The sequence below is a fragment of the Gymnoscopelus microlampas genome (assembly GCF_963454915.1).
Source record: "Gymnoscopelus microlampas genome assembly, chromosome: 24".
NCBI classification, from domain to species: domain Eukaryota; kingdom Metazoa; phylum Chordata; class Actinopteri; order Myctophiformes; family Myctophidae; genus Gymnoscopelus; species Gymnoscopelus microlampas.
In genome coordinates, this window is record NC_139961.1 from 8,153,386 (window position 1) to 8,170,350 (window position 16,965).

A 16,965-nucleotide genomic window follows, 5' to 3' on the forward strand; every position below is an offset into this window, starting at 1 on the left:
TTCCTAAGCCCTGCCTCCTGCTTAACTGTCTCCCCTTCTCATGTTGCTGTATATATATCAATGTAAAGTATTTTGTACTTCAGAAATGATTCAGGTCAAGCTGTACATTTACTCCTTGCGGCAAGTAAAAAGTGAAGGAGATCTCCGCTGTGTCTGTGTCTATCTTATTCCAATGTGTGATCTGAGCCTAAGGTGTTTGTAAAATGATAAAGCAATCTATCAGCAATGGCCACCTCGGTGTGGCGTGCCACCTCTTCCCTTGAATCCGCTGACAGCAGCCAGTCGTCTATATACGTCGCCAGACGTAGACCCTGCTGCCGCAGCGGGGCTATAGCCGCCTCCGTGCATTTCACGAACACCCTGGGGCTCAGTCACATGCCAAACGGGAGCACCGTGTACTCGTACACTCTGCCTTCGAAGCCTAAGCGAAGGAATTTGCGGTGCGGTGGATAGATTGGGACGTGGAAGTAAGCATCTTTGAGATCTATACTCGTCCACCAATCTCCCTGACGAACCTGCTCCAGCAGCGTTTTCGTCGTGAGCATACGAAACTTGAAAACCATCAGGAACCTGTTCAGGCCATTGAGGTTCAGAATAGGTCTTACGCCCCCCCCTCCTTCTTTTTCACCAGGAAATATTCCGAGTAGAAACCCAGTCGGTTTTGATCCGGTAATAGTTCTCTGATAGCACCCTTGCTCAAGAGAGCCGACACCTCGTCCCGCAGCGTGATGGCCGCCTGGCCTGACGCTCGGGAGAACACTACTGTGGTAGTTAGTGGAGGTGTGCTCGAGAATTGTAATCTGTATCCTTTTCGCACGGTGCGTAACACCCAAGGATGTGGATTGCAAGCTTTCCATTTGGAAAGACAACGAGCGAGAGGATTCGCCGGGGAAGTGGGGGCTGCTGACGTCATCTGCCCTGTCGGGTTCTGATCGTACGCTGGCGAGGGAAGCCCGTGACGTAGACGGGGATTCCCACACGCCGTCGACATCCGCCCTGTAGTATCGCATGCTAGCGTTAGCCGGGCTAATGTCGCCTTCGCCACTGAGCGAGCGCCTGTTCCCATGGGAACTCGAGGCCTCGTCGTACTGTGTGGCGAGACACCGGAACCTTTCTGCGGTGTGGTACCTACTCGGATCGCGACACCCCTCGGGGAGCGTTGATAGGGTAGCACCGGGGTTCGTTGCTGTAAGTTCCGTCTCGTCTCGTCATTTTGTGAGACGTGTTTACCTTGAGCGAAACTTTCGTTCCCCCTGGGGAGTTTCGCCGGTGTAACACCGGGGTTCTCAGAGTCGACAACATCCGCCTCTCCTCCGCCATCTTGCGAGGGGAGAGAGAGGCGTCCATTTTGTGCTTCTTCCGAACTGCAGAGGCGTTTGGACGCCCTCTACTGGACGGAAGAAGGTACTGTGAAGTCGCAGATGGAATTAATGTTTTGACTACATTGAACCCCTGTTCTACACAAGACATTTGACACATTTGATTCATTAGCAAGGGTCTCTTTACCTGCGATTGGTTCAAAATATGTACCGCATGCACAGTGTTTGTTCCTGCAGTGTTCGGAATGTTTCCCCGTCTCTCTGGGGTACATGGCGGACACTGAGGACTCATGAATTGTATCGGACGACAACGGTTCCCACCGGGAAGCATGTCTCCTTTGCATTTCATGGCATGGGAAAAAATGAGCATTTGTGTTTTCAGCAATGGATTTATTCCACACACAGGCGGCACACACACACACATTTTTTCTTTTACAGGTAATGGTGACATAATTTTTAGAGGACACACATGGCTCTGAACCGCATCCATTGCCGAAAGCGTCTTTCTTAGTCTCTTTGCACCGGTGGACTCGTCCTCGACTCTGTCCGGTTGGGCAAGGAAAGCACCAGTTTGACCCCTTTTGGGGGGGGGCCGCCCCCCCATGATTTCGGTGGAGCCGAGGGGGGGCTGAGCGCCCGACCAAAACGGGCGGTAAGTGTCACTTCTGCTGCCTACCTTTGCGACCAGGGCCGCTGTCCTTCCGCTGGGCCTTGGGCGAAGGAGGGGGAGGAGGAGCGTGCTCCTTATCCTTCAGCCTGACATCTGTAGCATCGAAGGAGCCCTCTGTACAGTCCCAGGAGCTGGCTCTGGTGCTGGATGCCCTGGACGCTCCACGTTTGCGTCCAGACTGGCGTTTATCACCCGCTGCCCCCTGCTGCTGAGGCCTCGCCGAGGAGGAGGAGGCGGCGGGGGTGGAGAGGAGTCCTGCGGCTGTCTCCTCCAGCTGTTTCTCCGCGGCTTGGGCCTTGGCGATGAGGTCCGCTTTGGTGTGAAACAGGTTCTTGGGCGTCAGAGGAAGGCTCTTGAGACCCGTCGTCACGATGGCCTTGGACTCCGACGCCAGGTCGAGCCACTGGACCCTCTCCAGGTCCGCCGTGAGGGCCATGGCCCGACCCGACCACATTATCGCGTTGCAGCTGCAGAGGATGGCCAACTGGACCAGCTTGGCGAGCTCCACTGCGTCGTCGATAAGGGTGGTGTGCAGGTGTCCGACTCCAGTAAAGGCCGGGCTACCAGCTCCTTGAGCTTCTCCGCGGCCGACCCCTGGAGCATCGACCCCACGTTCAACGCCTTCACAGCAGACGCAGAGGCTTTGTAGAGCACGGCGTGTGCGTGGGAGAGGGCCTTCATCCTCGGGTTGGTGAAAAGGGGTGTCCACTCCTGCGGTCTTTCCCTACCCGACCCGATTTGGCCTTCTCGATGGCGGTGGCCAGGTCCTTATCCATGGGCGGGAGACCTGCCACCCCCAAGTCGACCCCCTGACGCCGCAGGCCTCCGGGAGCAGCTTAGAGTCCACCACTCGATGGGGGAGGGGCGCAAGTCCTTGGAACCCCGGGATGGGGACCCCGACCGACGACCTCGCAGGCTCCGTCGGCTGTGCAAGGCCGCACCTAATCATCGCTCGACGGAGCACGATGATAACGGCCTCCCCGGACACCTTGGCCTCCTGGCTAGGCTCCGGGGAGGTCGTCGCCTCTTCTGGCTCCAGGACAGGAGGACCCGGACTGGTCATAGTCACCTCCTGCTCCTGGTAAGAGGTGATGGCGTCGTCATCCTCCTCCGTCTCCGGAACGAGAGGCTCGTCCTCCTCGCTGCCGTCGTATCCGCCTGGGAGTTCCGTGTCTCCCCAGTTGGCGACGGATGAGGTGGGGGAGAAGGTGAAGTCATCGCTACCCTGGGAAGGTCCGATGGCCTCGTCGACGACGCTCCCGGGGGACTGAGGAGCCAGTCTGGCCTCCCCAGTCCGCTTGGAGATTGCTCCACTGGCATGTGGAGCCGAGTGGAGCGGAGGGCCCATAGCCCCCTTGCTAGTGCTAGCCGCCTGCGCTCTGGGTGCTTTGGCGGGCGGCGCCTCGGGGCTAGCACTGCCGTTAGCTGCCACGGCTAAGTCTCCGGCCCTCACGAGACGTCTCTCCAGCTGGGTCGGGGACAAAGCGCCGCAGGGGGCGCAGCCGTGCTCCGCCTCCTCTTTATGGCGCGAGAACCAGGCGTGGGTCAGCCCCAAGCAGGACAAACACAGAGTGTGCTCGTCCTCCGCTGCGATGAGGAATCGACATTGCCTCTTGCCGCAGGGACGAGGAGACTCCATTTTGTTGTTGTTGTTTTCGACACGAGGTGGTCAAACAAAGGGCTAGCTAACCTAGCCTAGCACTTTAGCTTTGCCGCTCGTGGCGTGAAAACAGAGAGGATAGCAAAGTTGAATAAAGTTGAGAACTCGGGAGAGTTATAATAACGAAACTTATTTTTCACGAAGCACCCGTGAAGGAACAACTTGTGCCCTCGCTTTGTTGTGTTGGAATTCACTAAGTTTCTCCGATGTTTTCGTTCAGCTCCGAGTGCATGCAGCCACTGCAGAGTAGAAGAAGAGGTCGAGCTCATATGACGTAAGAGTATTTATACTCCAACCGGTCGCCGTTTTTTTACGTCACACTGACCCTTTTCCAATCATCTGTGAGGATTGTAGCTCGGGAGATCGGTGTGTTTGCTCTGTGGCATCGCTAGAGGGCGATGATATCCCATAGTAAGTACCATTCTGGAACTTACGACATAACTAACTTTAGTTACTAGTCACTTTGTAAGTTTTGATTATTATTACAAAACCACTTCAGCCCTACATACATTTTGGCAATTTGAAAATAGCCAAAAATTGAAAAATGTACAAGCTCACAATGTGTTAAGATGCGATGCATTGTGAGCTTGTAGATCTGCTATTTTCAAAAGATGTTCATACATTTTAAACATTTGAAAACTTGTGAAATGGGACATTCTGCATAACGAGTATACTTTCTACTTTTATTATTTTAAGTACATTTTGATACCAATACTTTTGTACTTTTACTCAAGTACATTTTGAATTCCAGACTTTAACTTTTAACGTATTTCTACATTGCAGTATTGATGCTTTTACTTAAGTGAAACATTTGGGTACTTTTTCCACCACTGCATCATGCAGTGTCTGCACTGTTCCTGCGTCAGTCCATAGTTTCATAAAGCATACTTTATCTACTCGTCGATCATGCAGGATGTCACTTGCTAAAAAGAACATATTGCTACAGTATCCATATATTGGATACAGAATTAGAATCAGAATCAGAATCAGAATCAGCTTTATTGTCACATCACAGGTTTACAGAAGTAAAAAAGTGGGTGAAATTCGTTTTTTGTGCATGGTTCCCATTGTGTCGTTATTTCCAAAGAAAAAAAAGAAGAAGAGGGGGGGGGGGCAAGTGGGAAAGGGGATCTAACAAGAGTATCTGAGATAAGATATAAAGGTAGGCCTTGTATAAAGGCCTACATAAACAACCAACCTGATTGTGTGTGTGTGTGTGTGTGTGTGTGTGTGTGTGCTCCCACACACGTGCGTGAGATTAGCGGGCTGTCGGCACATCGGCCCCCGTCCTTTGCATCTGAACACCGGCCGTGTTTCTCTCGGTCCCCCGCTGTGCTGTTCCATACAGTAGCGATCCAGATAAATAAACATGTTTGAAAACGGTCAGGCGGCCCCGACCGTCCTGTGAGCAACTCAGGAGGGTTAAGATTGGATCTTTGAACCCTCACACTAGATGATATTTATGCCCGAGATTCACTCCCGACCTATAGGCTGGGGTAGGGCACGCTCCACCGATACTCGGGAGGGTTGTTTAAGACCCCGATTATCTCGTAGTGTAAGGCCACCTTTAAACTGCAGAATTAATTGATTGCTGAATGGGGTTTGACCAGAGCGAATTTTATTTACTATCACTAGGCTATCAGCAGTGGTGGAAAAAGTACTCAAATGTTTTACTTAAGTAAAAGTACCAATACTGCAATGTAGAAATACTCTGTTACAAGTGAAAAGTACCAATACTGCAATGTAGAAATACTCTGTTACAAGTAAAAGTCAGGAATTCAAAATTGACTTGAGTAAAAGTACAACAATATTGGTATCAAAATGTACTTAACCCATTAAGACCTGGAACGCATCTGTGTCATTTCAATCTACAAGCTCATAGCGCGGCACCGAGTGCCGCGCCACGAGCTTGTAGATTTGCTATTTTTGAAAAATCAAGAACATTTGTGCAAATCTTTGAATATATATATTTTAAAGCGAAAATTTGAAACTCAAATATTTGCTTCTGGGGGTCCCTGGAACAAAATAGTTTGAGATGGAGGTCCGCGGCCAAATACATATACTGTACATTCTGGGGTCCTTGACATGAAAAAGTTTGAGAACCACTGACATAGCAACATAAGTTTTTTCAAAAAAGCCTTAATGGGTTAAAGTACTAAAAGTAAAACGTACTCATTATGCAGAACGTCCCTCTTCACAAGGTTTCAAATGTATAAAAATCTTTTGAAAATAGCAGTATTTTAAATTTTCAGTACTTTTACTTCTACTCCACTACATCTCAGAGGCAAATATTGTACTTTTACTCCACTACAATTATCTGAAAACTTTAGTTACTTTGTAGATTTTGATTAAATTACAAAACCAGTTAATGCCCTATATACATTTCGGCCATTTGAAAATAGCCGATCTACAAGCTCACAATGTGTCGCATCGTGAAGCATAGTGGGATTGTAGATCCCACTATCCACTTGTAGTGGAGTAAAAGTATAATGTTTGCCTCTGAGATGTACTGGACTAGACTGCGTGTTACACACACAGTCAAAAAGTATATTGGAAAAAAAGTGACACAATGTGAGCTTGTATATCTGCTTCTCATGGATTAAAGTTCTCAGTCACCACTCATTAAGTGTGTCACTCAAAGGTTATCTTCAAGCTTGCAAGGCGTCAAAGACACGTTGTAAGCTTTTAGATCCGCTATGTTCGGTTATTAGTTATTTTAAGATGAAAGAGTATTTGAAGTGGTCAAACTATATAGAATACATGTTCAATCTTCCAGAAAATCCTAATGATCTCAGATATTTCATAAAATGTCTTCAAATGGCCTGGTTGTACTGTATGGCTACCAAAACATTATGAATATTTTACATATTTTGCTTGATTATGAAACACAGTGCTAGTGTGAGGGGGGGGGTCCTTTCACACTGTTTTACAAATTGCAAATTAGGAAGCCATTACAAAACCTGTGTGTGTGTGTGTGTGTGTGTGTGTGTGTGTGTGTGTGTGTGTGTGTGTGTGTGTGTGTGTGTGTGTGTGTGCGTGTGTGCGTGCGTGCGTGCGTGCGTGCGTGTGCTTGTGTGTCCTGCATGACGATGTGTTGTGAACTTGTAGATCTTATTTATTATATTTTTGTGACATTATAAATGTACTTAACCCATTAAGACCTGGAACGCATCTGTGTCATTTTTAGATTTGAGCTAAAAAGCATTATATTACACTTTGTCTATTCAAAAATAGCAGATATAAAAGCTCATAGCGCGGCACCGAGTGCCGCGCTACGAGCTTGTAGATTTGTTATTTTTGAAAAATCATGAACATTTGTGCAAATATTTGAATTTATATATTTTAGAGCGAACATTTGTAACTCAAATCTTTGCTTCTGGGGGTCCCTGGAACAAAATATTTTGAGATGGGGGTGCGCGGCCAAATACATATACATTTTTGGGTCCTTGACATTGGGTTACTACATTACAAAACATGTGTGTGTGTGTGTGTGTGTGTGTGTGTGTGTGTGTGTGTGTGTGTGTGTGTGTGTGTGTGTGTGTGTGTGTGTGTGTGTGTGTGTGTGTGTGTGTGTGTGTGTGTGTGTGTGTGTGTGTGTGTTTGTGTGTGTGCGCACGTGTGTTCTGCATGACGATGTGTTGTGAACTTGTAGATCGTATTTATTATATATATGTATTATTATTATATTTTTATTCTGGACACGTCATTGTAGGTGAACATTTTACTGAAAATAGAAGATCTACAAGCTCACAACACATAGATCTGTCATTTTGATGTTTTTGAAATAAAGCCCAAGTGGTTTCTGAACCATTTGAGCCACGTGTCCCGACACGGCACGTTGTGAGCTTGTAGATCTGCTACTTTCGAAGTACATTTTGAATTCCGGACTTTTACTTACTAACAGAGTATTTGTACAATGTAGTATTGATACTTTTACTTAAGTAAGAAACGTTAGTACTTTTTCCACCACTGGTGCTTTGAACTTGTAGATCTCATTTATTATATATTACTATATTTTTATTATTATTATTATTAACCAGATTAACTCTTCGGGGTAATTATCAGTGGTGGAAAAAGTACTTTAATTCTTTACTTAAGTAAAAGTACCAATACTGCAATATAGAAATACTCTGTTACAAGTAAAAGTCCAGAATTCAAAATTTACTTGAGTAAAAGTCCAAAAGTATTGGCATCAAAATGTACTTAAAGTACCAAGAGTACTAAAATGTTTGAAAATGGCAGATCTAGAAGCTCACAACGTGTCGCGATGCGATGCGCTGTCAGCTTGTAGATCTGCTATTTTCAAACAGCCTAGGTATAAAATAGCGCTAAAGTGGTTAATGTACGTTTCATAATATCGTAATTTATATCCGAAAAGTAACTAGTAACTAAAGTTTTCAAATAATTGTAGTGGAGTAAAAGTACAATACTTGCCTCTGAGATGTAGTGGAGTAGATGTAAAAGTATTGGACATTGGAAATACTCAAGTAAAGTACCTCAAAATTTTACTTACGTACTCTACTTAAGTAAATGTACTTAGTTACTTTCCACCACTGGTATTTATACAGTAGCTGAACATTATACGGAAAATGACAGAGCTCTCCCGTGATGCGTTGTGATCTTGTAGATCTGCCATTTTCTACCATTTTTGAACAGTGTTCATAGTGGTTAATAAGTTACATTTGTACATTATTATGAAGTTCTATATGATAGTAAACTGGTGTTGTGTTGTGTGTTGTTCTCTCATCAGATGTGTGTGAACTCACACTGGATCCAAACACAGCAAACAGACACCTCTCTCTGTCTGAGGACAACAAGAAGGCGACGTCTGTGGGACGGCAGCAACCATATCCTGACCATCCAGACAGATTTGACTCCATTGACCAGGTTCTGTGTAGAGAGAGTCTGCCTGACCGCTGTTACTGGGAGGTAGAGTGGAGTAGATGTGTTTATATATCAGTGACACACAGAGGAATCAACAGGAGAGGACGGGGTAATGACTGTGCGTTAGGATTCAATGACAAATCCTGGAGTCTGATATGTGATGATGATGCCAACTATTACTATGTCTGTCACAATGGGGAGCAGACTAAACTCTCTGTCCGTCCCTCTGACTCTGTCCTCCGTCTCCGTCGCTCCAACAGAGTAGCCGTGTATGTAGACTGTCCAGCTGGAAGTCTGTCTTTTTACAAAGTGTTATCTAACACACTGACACACCTACACACCTACCAGTGCACTTTCACTGAACCACTCTGTGCTGGGTTCAGGTGCTGGTATTATGGTAACTCAGTGTCTCTGTGTCAGATCTAGGAGGTACATTAACGTCATGTGTCCTGGAGACACTGCTCACACATTCTCTCACCCATACACACACACACACACACACACACACACACACACACACACACACACACACACACACACACACACACACACACACACACACACACACACACACACAGTTATGCAGCTCGGACGTTGACGTGTTGTGAGCTTGCAGATCATCTTGTCTCCATTGTGGTCCATTGTACTCAATTCATCAGTAATACATATCGTTGCTGTCGGGCAGAAACCTCTGATCTCCATATTCTGACTCTTTGTGTTGCTTTTCATAAATTAACCCCTACTTGATCACACTGCAGCATCACACAAAAGCATCAAAAGTAGCTTGTAGCAGATCTACAAGCTCTAAACGCGGCGCAAAGCGGTGTGTTTAGAGCTTGTAGATCTGATACTTTTTATATATTTTTGAACTTGAAATCTAAAAAGTAACAGTTTTGGACGTACAAGGTTATACAGAGGATGCTACTACCAAGGTGTCAGTGGTGTAAAGTAACTAATTACATTTACTCAAGTACTGTACTTAAGTACAATTTTGAGGTATTTTTTACTTTACTGGAGTATTTTTTTTATACTTTTACTTCTACTCCACTACATCACAGAGGCAAATATTGTACTTTTACTCCACTACAATTATTTGAAAACTTTAGTTACTAGTTACTTTGTAGATTTTGATTATTATTACAGAACACACATTAACCACTTCAGCCCTATATACATTTCGGCCATTTGAAAATAGCAGATCTACAAGCTCACAATGCGTTGCGACGCATTGTGAGCTTGTAGATCTGCTATTTTCAAATATTTGTATACATTTTATTGAAAACGTATTCAATTGGACATTCTGCATAATGAGTACTTTCTACTTTTGTTACTCTAAGTACATTTTGATACCAATACTTTTGTACTTTTACTCAAGTAAATTTTGATTTCCAGACATTTACTTGTAACTATTATAAGTATATAAGTATTTCTACATTGCAGTATTGATACTTTTATTTAGTATTAAGTAAAAAATGGGAGAGTACTTTTCCCACCACTGCCAGGTGTTCAAGGAGTTAAACTATGCTCACTTTGTATTTTGAGGTCAGACATTCTTTTAGTTTAGCTCTGAGTTTGGGTAGAGAGTCCAGATCTTTAATGGGTTTTGGTAGTTCATTCCACATTATAGCAAAGGAGAAACACATCAAAGTAACATGGGTATAAATATACAAATGGTTCTACAAAGAGAAAGGAAACATACATACAGAGAGAGAAGAATAAACATCAACCCCACATCCTCCTTTTCTCATCATTCCACTGTTTCTATTGATTTTATTCCTTAGTCTCAGCCTTTTCTTAATGTAATGTAATGACCTATGATTGTATCGATTTATTGTGCTTATCAAAGCCATGTGTTTGGTCAAATGGTCTGTAATGACCTATGAATTCATTGTATGGGACATTGAGATGGGTTTTACAATGTTGTGCTTATTAACTCTTATGTTATAGTAACCTGTGTATCATGTGTGACATGCTTTCTTTTTTTTATTCTTAATTTTTTATCCCGCGATTTTTGTAACCCATTTTTTCACCCGGTGCCAATTTCCTAAGTGATCCTGGGCACTACACCTGACCTATCAGCGCTACACCAGTCCCCCACAGCATGGGGAGGCCAGGGCCGAGCTCATACTTCCTTCAGTGCATGAGAGCCAACTGACCTTCTTGTCACCTGACAGGGGGGAATTTCCCTGGTTGGACGTAGCGCGTGGAAGGAACACGTTATTCCAACCAGTTCCCTTCCCCTCCATCAGGCGCCCCGGCTGTCATGGGGGAGGCGGTATGTGACATGCTTTCTAATAAACACATACTGTAAGAAAGTCACCTTGTTTTGCTTCAATCTTTAATAATAAGGGTAATAATAATAATAATAATAATACATCCAAATCTTTGTGTGATTGGAACTTTGTTTAACATTAACCACTTGAACCCTAGGATCTCTATTCTGATGGGAACATTAGCCGAAAATAGCAGATCTATAAGCTCACACTGCCTTGCGCTGCGAGGCGGTGTGAGGTTGTAGATCTGCTATTTTCGGGCAAATAGGTTTGGTATGGGGGGGGAAAAGAGCAGACTAAATACAAGTTTTGAGAGTTTAAGTGGTTAACTGTTTAAAAGTACTCATTAACATGAATCCAACATATTTAATAGAAAAGATAATGTGTAAACAAACAAACAAACAAACAAACAATCAAACACTGATGATAGTGCTGTCAAATAAGTCTGAAACTATCTATGTAATCTATTAAAAAGTTTAATCTGCAACATAATGTTATACAATATGTATTTCTCTCTCAGCTAAGGGGTCCTTTGTCTGGAAAACCTTGAAGACCCCTGACTTAAGGTGGGATCAACAGTGGGGAAAAGTAACATAGTAAGGTTAATTTACTCAAGTACTGCACTTACATTAGCTTAAGTGCAATTTATTTGGACCTTCATCTTTTCCAACATCCAAACTAAAGTAAACCACATAGTTTTACATTTAATGATGTTGTCCTGGTGCCCCCTGGTGTTCAATCTGCAACCACACAACACGTGTAGATGTCATTTTTATTACAATCAATACAATGATCATATTATGATGAGACTGTTGAGAATAGGCTCTATGCACAGCAGACATATTAGTGTAGCTTATTACACGGCTTGGTTGAATGCTCGATTCTGATTGGTCAGTCATCGGTCATTATTTCTGGATAATGACCGATGAGCTCTATAACGGACCGCTGTGTAATCAGAGACTCAGAACACCTGCTCATGTCAACCTGTGCTGCTTGGTTATATGCTTTATCCAACATGACAGCCATGTAAACAAACAAACAATGTCATTTACAACTAAACGTTGCTCTCAAGAATGTTTTTGAAAACATTTGAAGTGAGAAATAGACGATGCAATAACCGAGAAGTCATTCTATTTGATCCACTGCGCTTCCTTGTTTATCGTGGCACAACAACGGGGGAATACCAAATCGCTCGCCCCAAAACACAGTCGCCCCGGGGCAAATCCGGCGGTATTACAGGCAAATCGGCAGTAAATAGAATGGGGGGCGAGTGTGTTTTGGGGCGAGTTTTTTTCCATTTCGTCATTTGTTTTTGCGAGGCGAACTTGTCCGCCCAGCCCAATACTTATGGAATACTTTCATTGCCGTAAGCAAGGAAATACTTCGTTTTGTTGTTACTTTTGGGTAAATGTATTTATGTATTTATTAAGTAGCCGTGTAATAAGCGGGATAATGCATGGGGAGGTAGTCATTATTGAAATTTAAAGCCCTTCAGGGCGATTAACCACCTCGGCTGCGCCTTGCATAGTGTGGTTCTCAAGCTTTAACATTTCAAGGACCCCCATAACTCTGTGAGTGTACAAATGGAACCAAATGGACCCGTAAGGGTTCAATTTGGACACTCAGAGTTACACACCCGTAAACGGCCATTTGGAACCCCCTCAAAGCACCATGAGGGTCCCTGAACCACACGTTGAGACCCACTGGTGTAGCAGAGTGTTTCCAGTGAGCCAACATGCACAATATATCAGCACCCTGACTCTGTTTGACCAGAATGGAACAAACAGTACATTAGGGGCATTTCTCATCTCAAGTGAAAGAAAATGGGGTTTTCAGTTGAAATAACATTGACGTTCCCATAGACTTTTTGGGGTGTTTAAAGTTAAATGTTTCAAAAACTACAAATTATTTCAAAAAGAAAAGTACAAGCACACATGTCCACAGTAAGCTGGATTTTTTACAGTTTGAATGGAGTTTCTAAGTGAAAGTATGCGGGGGTAGTTAGGTGCCATACTTTTGGGAGAGAATACATACATAGTGACAATAGCTATAGTGTGAACAATACACTATATGAACAATCAACAAACAAACAACCAAACAAAACAACAAACAACTATATGCCATAAACCTGAGAGAATAGGTGTCTTTTCAAGGCAGCCTTAAAAGAGGCCAGTGTTGGATCATGGTGAATCCCTATTGGGAGAGAGTTCCACAGGGTGGGGGCTGCCACACTGATTGAAAATGTTAGTTTTATAGCAATATAAAGCTCTGTAAGATGAATGTACTGTGATGTTTGCCATTAGAATGACACCATTTACTCTCTGTTGACACTCTGCATTATGTTACATTTATACCAAGCTCATGGAAGCAATGTCATTGGCCATCCAGGTGTCAATCAACTCTAGTCAACCTAGCAGGTTCTGACAGGGGGCGGGACTAAAAAGGAGGAAGGAAGACAGTGTGAGAGTGAGAGAAACAGGTGAAAACAGAGATGTTCAATAATGTGGTTAATGAAGAGCCAGGGATTAATATCAGTGTGGATATATCAGTATGTTTGTGTGTTTGGAGCTGGGTTTTCACTCAGTATTTCTACCATAACCAGCTGACATTAATAATAACAAGATGGGCTGTGGCTGGTCAACTAACACACTAGGCTGGAGGAGAAGAGAGTGTGTGAGACATTTCAACACGTTTCTGAGTGAGTATGGACGCTCTCTGAGAACTGACCTTTATAGCCCTAGAAGGCTGTGATACATTTCACTGACACAGGAGGCCATAGGAGTGATCTATGGCTTTGTATATGGAATACATGGAATGAATGTAATGTCACAGCCATTCTATGGATAGGACCTTTAATAGTGTTGTGGTGACTGACTGACAGACAGACAGACAGACAGATATACTTAAAGTACCAAAAGTAAAAGTACTATTAAATGTTTGAAAATAGCAGATCTACAAGCTCTGAGAATTGAAAATTGGAAATACTAAATATAGTAAAAAATACCTAAAATTGTACTTAAGTACAGTACTTGAGTACATGTACTTTGTTACTTTACACCATTGGGTACACAGTACCCACCTGTCTGTCTGTCTGTGAGCTGGAGAACCCCTCCAGCTCACAGACAGACAGGTGGGGTACTGGGTTCTCCAGCACACAGACAGGTGGGGTAGTGGGTTTTCCAGCACACGGGGAACGCATCTGTGTGTCATTTTTAGATGTCGTTGGCCTATTCAAAAATAGCTAATATACAAGCTCATAGCACGGCACTCGGTGCCGCGCTATGAGCTTGTAGATCTGCTATTTTTGAAAAATCATGAAAAGTTGTGCAAATATTTTTTTTTAAATTGGCAGACATTTGTAACTCAAATCTTTGCTTCTGCGGGTTCCTGGAACTAAATATTTTCCAAATGTTTGCTTTGAAGAATATATAATCCAAGATTTTGCCACAAATTTTCAAGATTTTGCAAAGATAGCAGATCTACAAGCTCATAGCGCGGCACTCGGTGCCGCACTATGAGCTTGTAGATCTGCTATTTTTGAATAGCCAAAGAAATCTAAAAATGACACACAGATGCGCAAATATATATATATATATACATATATAAAAAATTAAAAAAAGATAAAATGATTAAATATGGCCTATTTTGGCCATAGTATATTATTTATTTTGATTATTGGTATCATTCATTTAAATTTTAATCTATTGCAGAAGTGTCTGTCTGCCATTAAGGACTGGTTGGCTAATAATTTCCTTCAGCTCAATGAAGCCAAAACTGAGGTGCTCATTGTTGCGTCCGACAGCATCGCTCCTCGGGTGGCTGATTGCATTGGGTCTCTCAAAACTAACGTGCGCCCTAACATTAGGATCCTTTGTGTCATTTTTGATCAGGCCATGCATCTCGACACACACACATAAAGTCTGTGACCCGCACTCGCTTTTTCCACCTCAGGAACATTGTTAAGCTAAGGTCTATTGTCTCACACAATGAGTTAGAAATGATTATTCATGCCTTTGTATCCTCTCGTCTGGACGATTGCAACTCCCTTTTCACCTGCCTCAGTAAAGCATCCATAGACCGCCTCCAATTAATCCAAAATGCTGCTGCCAGACTATCCTGGCCTCCCTGCATTGGCTTCCTGTTGCCTTCAGGGTTAAATTCAAGGTCCTTGTACTTTCGTATAGAGCTCTACATGGTCAAGCACCAGCATATTTAACCGACCTGCTAGACAGACTCCCAGAATCTGGAATGCCCTACCACAGGCCCTGAGAGCTGCAGCGTCTGTGGGCATTTTTAAGAACCACTTGAGAACACTTCTGTTTGGTCATGCTTTTGCAGAATATCTTTGATTTTCTTTTTATTTCTTCCTTGTAATATGTCTTCTGTTTTTGCATTATATTGTACTGTTTTGCTGCTGTTTTTTGTTACATTTGTTGGTATGTAAAGCACTTTGTGAGTTTTCTCTGTGAGAAGTGCTATATAAATAAAATGTACTTACTTAATACTTATTAATTTCTTCGTATATTTAAGTTATTTACCATATGCATTTTTTGTCCACAAAGCCTAAAGCTACATTCCAATGTTCAATGGAAAAAGACAATTCAATTGTTAATCGCGTTTATTTGTAAGAGATTTAATGGTCAAGTGTAATTTCATGATGGTGACAGCCCTACTAGTGATCTGAACTGATCTAGGATCTGATCCTTATACTCCTTACTATTGGTTGATTGTAACCATTGTAAACACTGTGTTTCTCTCTCTCCACCCCCTGCCACTCAGGTTGAAGAGTGCATCGCTGCATGACAGGCTGACATCTCACAGTGGATCATGTCTTGTCTTCTCACCACCTCAAGCTGAACACGGACAAGACTGAGCTTCTCTTCTTCCCATGTAAGTCCTGGCCCACGCAGGATCTAAACCATAGACAACTCCCTGGTGACTTCTGTTCCAACGGCCAAGAGCCTTGGTGTTGTCCTGGACCAGGGGTGATGCAACTTTGATGATGGAGAGGGCCACTGTATTTCCACACTCACTCCAGAGGGCCACGTTGCATATACTGTCGGGCTATTGTCACACAAAAGTTGCAAAAATAGCAGATCTACAAGCTTTTGAGCTTGTAGATCTGCTATTTTTGCAACTTTTTGAATTGGAATCCTGATTATTATTTTTTCTATAACATCCCTCACCCAGGAGTCAGCCCAGCTCCTTATCCAGATCTCAGTCATATCAAAACTTGACTACTTTAACTCCCTACAGTACTTACTGGCCTACCGGCATGTGTACTGATGATCCAGAATGCAGCAGTACGCTTGGTCTTCAACCAGCCAAATTTTTCACGTCTCCCCCCTTTTCCCCTCCCTCCATTGGCTCCCAGTTACTGCCTGTACAGAGTACACAAAACACTAATCCAACCCTTTAACCCCTGCTGCTCACTCAGATCAGCTACAGTAACACAGGGAAGCTGTCAGAACCTTCGCTAAAACATCCTGGACAACGCTCCACACGTCCCAGACTCTTCTCCCTTCTGGCTCCCAAACTGTGGAACAAACTCCCCATTGCAGTCAGAACTGCAGAGTCACTCCCAATGTTCCGCCGTAATCTGAAGACTCATCTCTTCAGACTGAACCTCAGCCCTTAGCACTTCACTCTCTCCCCATACTCCAATGTCAACCAGCTGACATTAGTAACTATAAAGTGGGCTGTGGCTGGTTGACTAACACAGTGGTTCTCAACCTATGGGTCGGGATCCCCAGGGGGGTCCTTCCATGATCTTTTTTTGGGGGGGAGGTCCCCAGATGACAATGAAGTGACAATTTAAGGACTTTTGAGACCTTTTTATTCGCAAAAAAGAAAGAAAGAAAAAGACCATACTCCATCAAAATTAATCAACAAACTATACTATAAGGACTGGTCAAACATTGGCCAAATTGTCAAATAATATAAGAAAGAAGCAAAAATCGTGAAAATAGCCGATCTATAAGCTTGCCTTGCGTTGAGAGCTTGTAGATCAGCTATTTTCATATTTATCAGTGGAACCGAGTCAAACTAAATCTAACGCCTCAACTCCTACAATTCCAAATGCTTATCAGGGTGGGGGTCCCCTGTTCAAATATGAGTATTTTGGGGGGTCCCTAGATCAAATATGAGTATTTTGGGGGG

At 43.6% G+C, this 16,965-nt stretch overlaps 1 protein-coding gene across 8 annotated transcripts in view; it reads left to right on the forward strand.

Moving 5' to 3' along the window:
• Positions 1 to 9,737, forward strand: part of LOC311040405 (protein NLRC3-like) — a 37,382-nt gene extending 27,645 nt beyond the window's left edge. For all 8 annotated transcript variants that reach the window (XM_084050665.1, XM_084050664.1, XM_084050666.1 and 5 more), the window contains one exon: positions 8,400 to 9,737. In XM_084050665.1, coding sequence (XP_083906791.1) covers positions 8,400 to 8,959 — 560 coding nt within the window. In that variant the 3' untranslated portion in view covers positions 8,960 to 9,737. The remainder of the gene's footprint in view (positions 1 to 8,399) is intronic.
• The last annotated feature ends 7,228 nt before the right edge of the window (positions 9,738 to 16,965 follow it).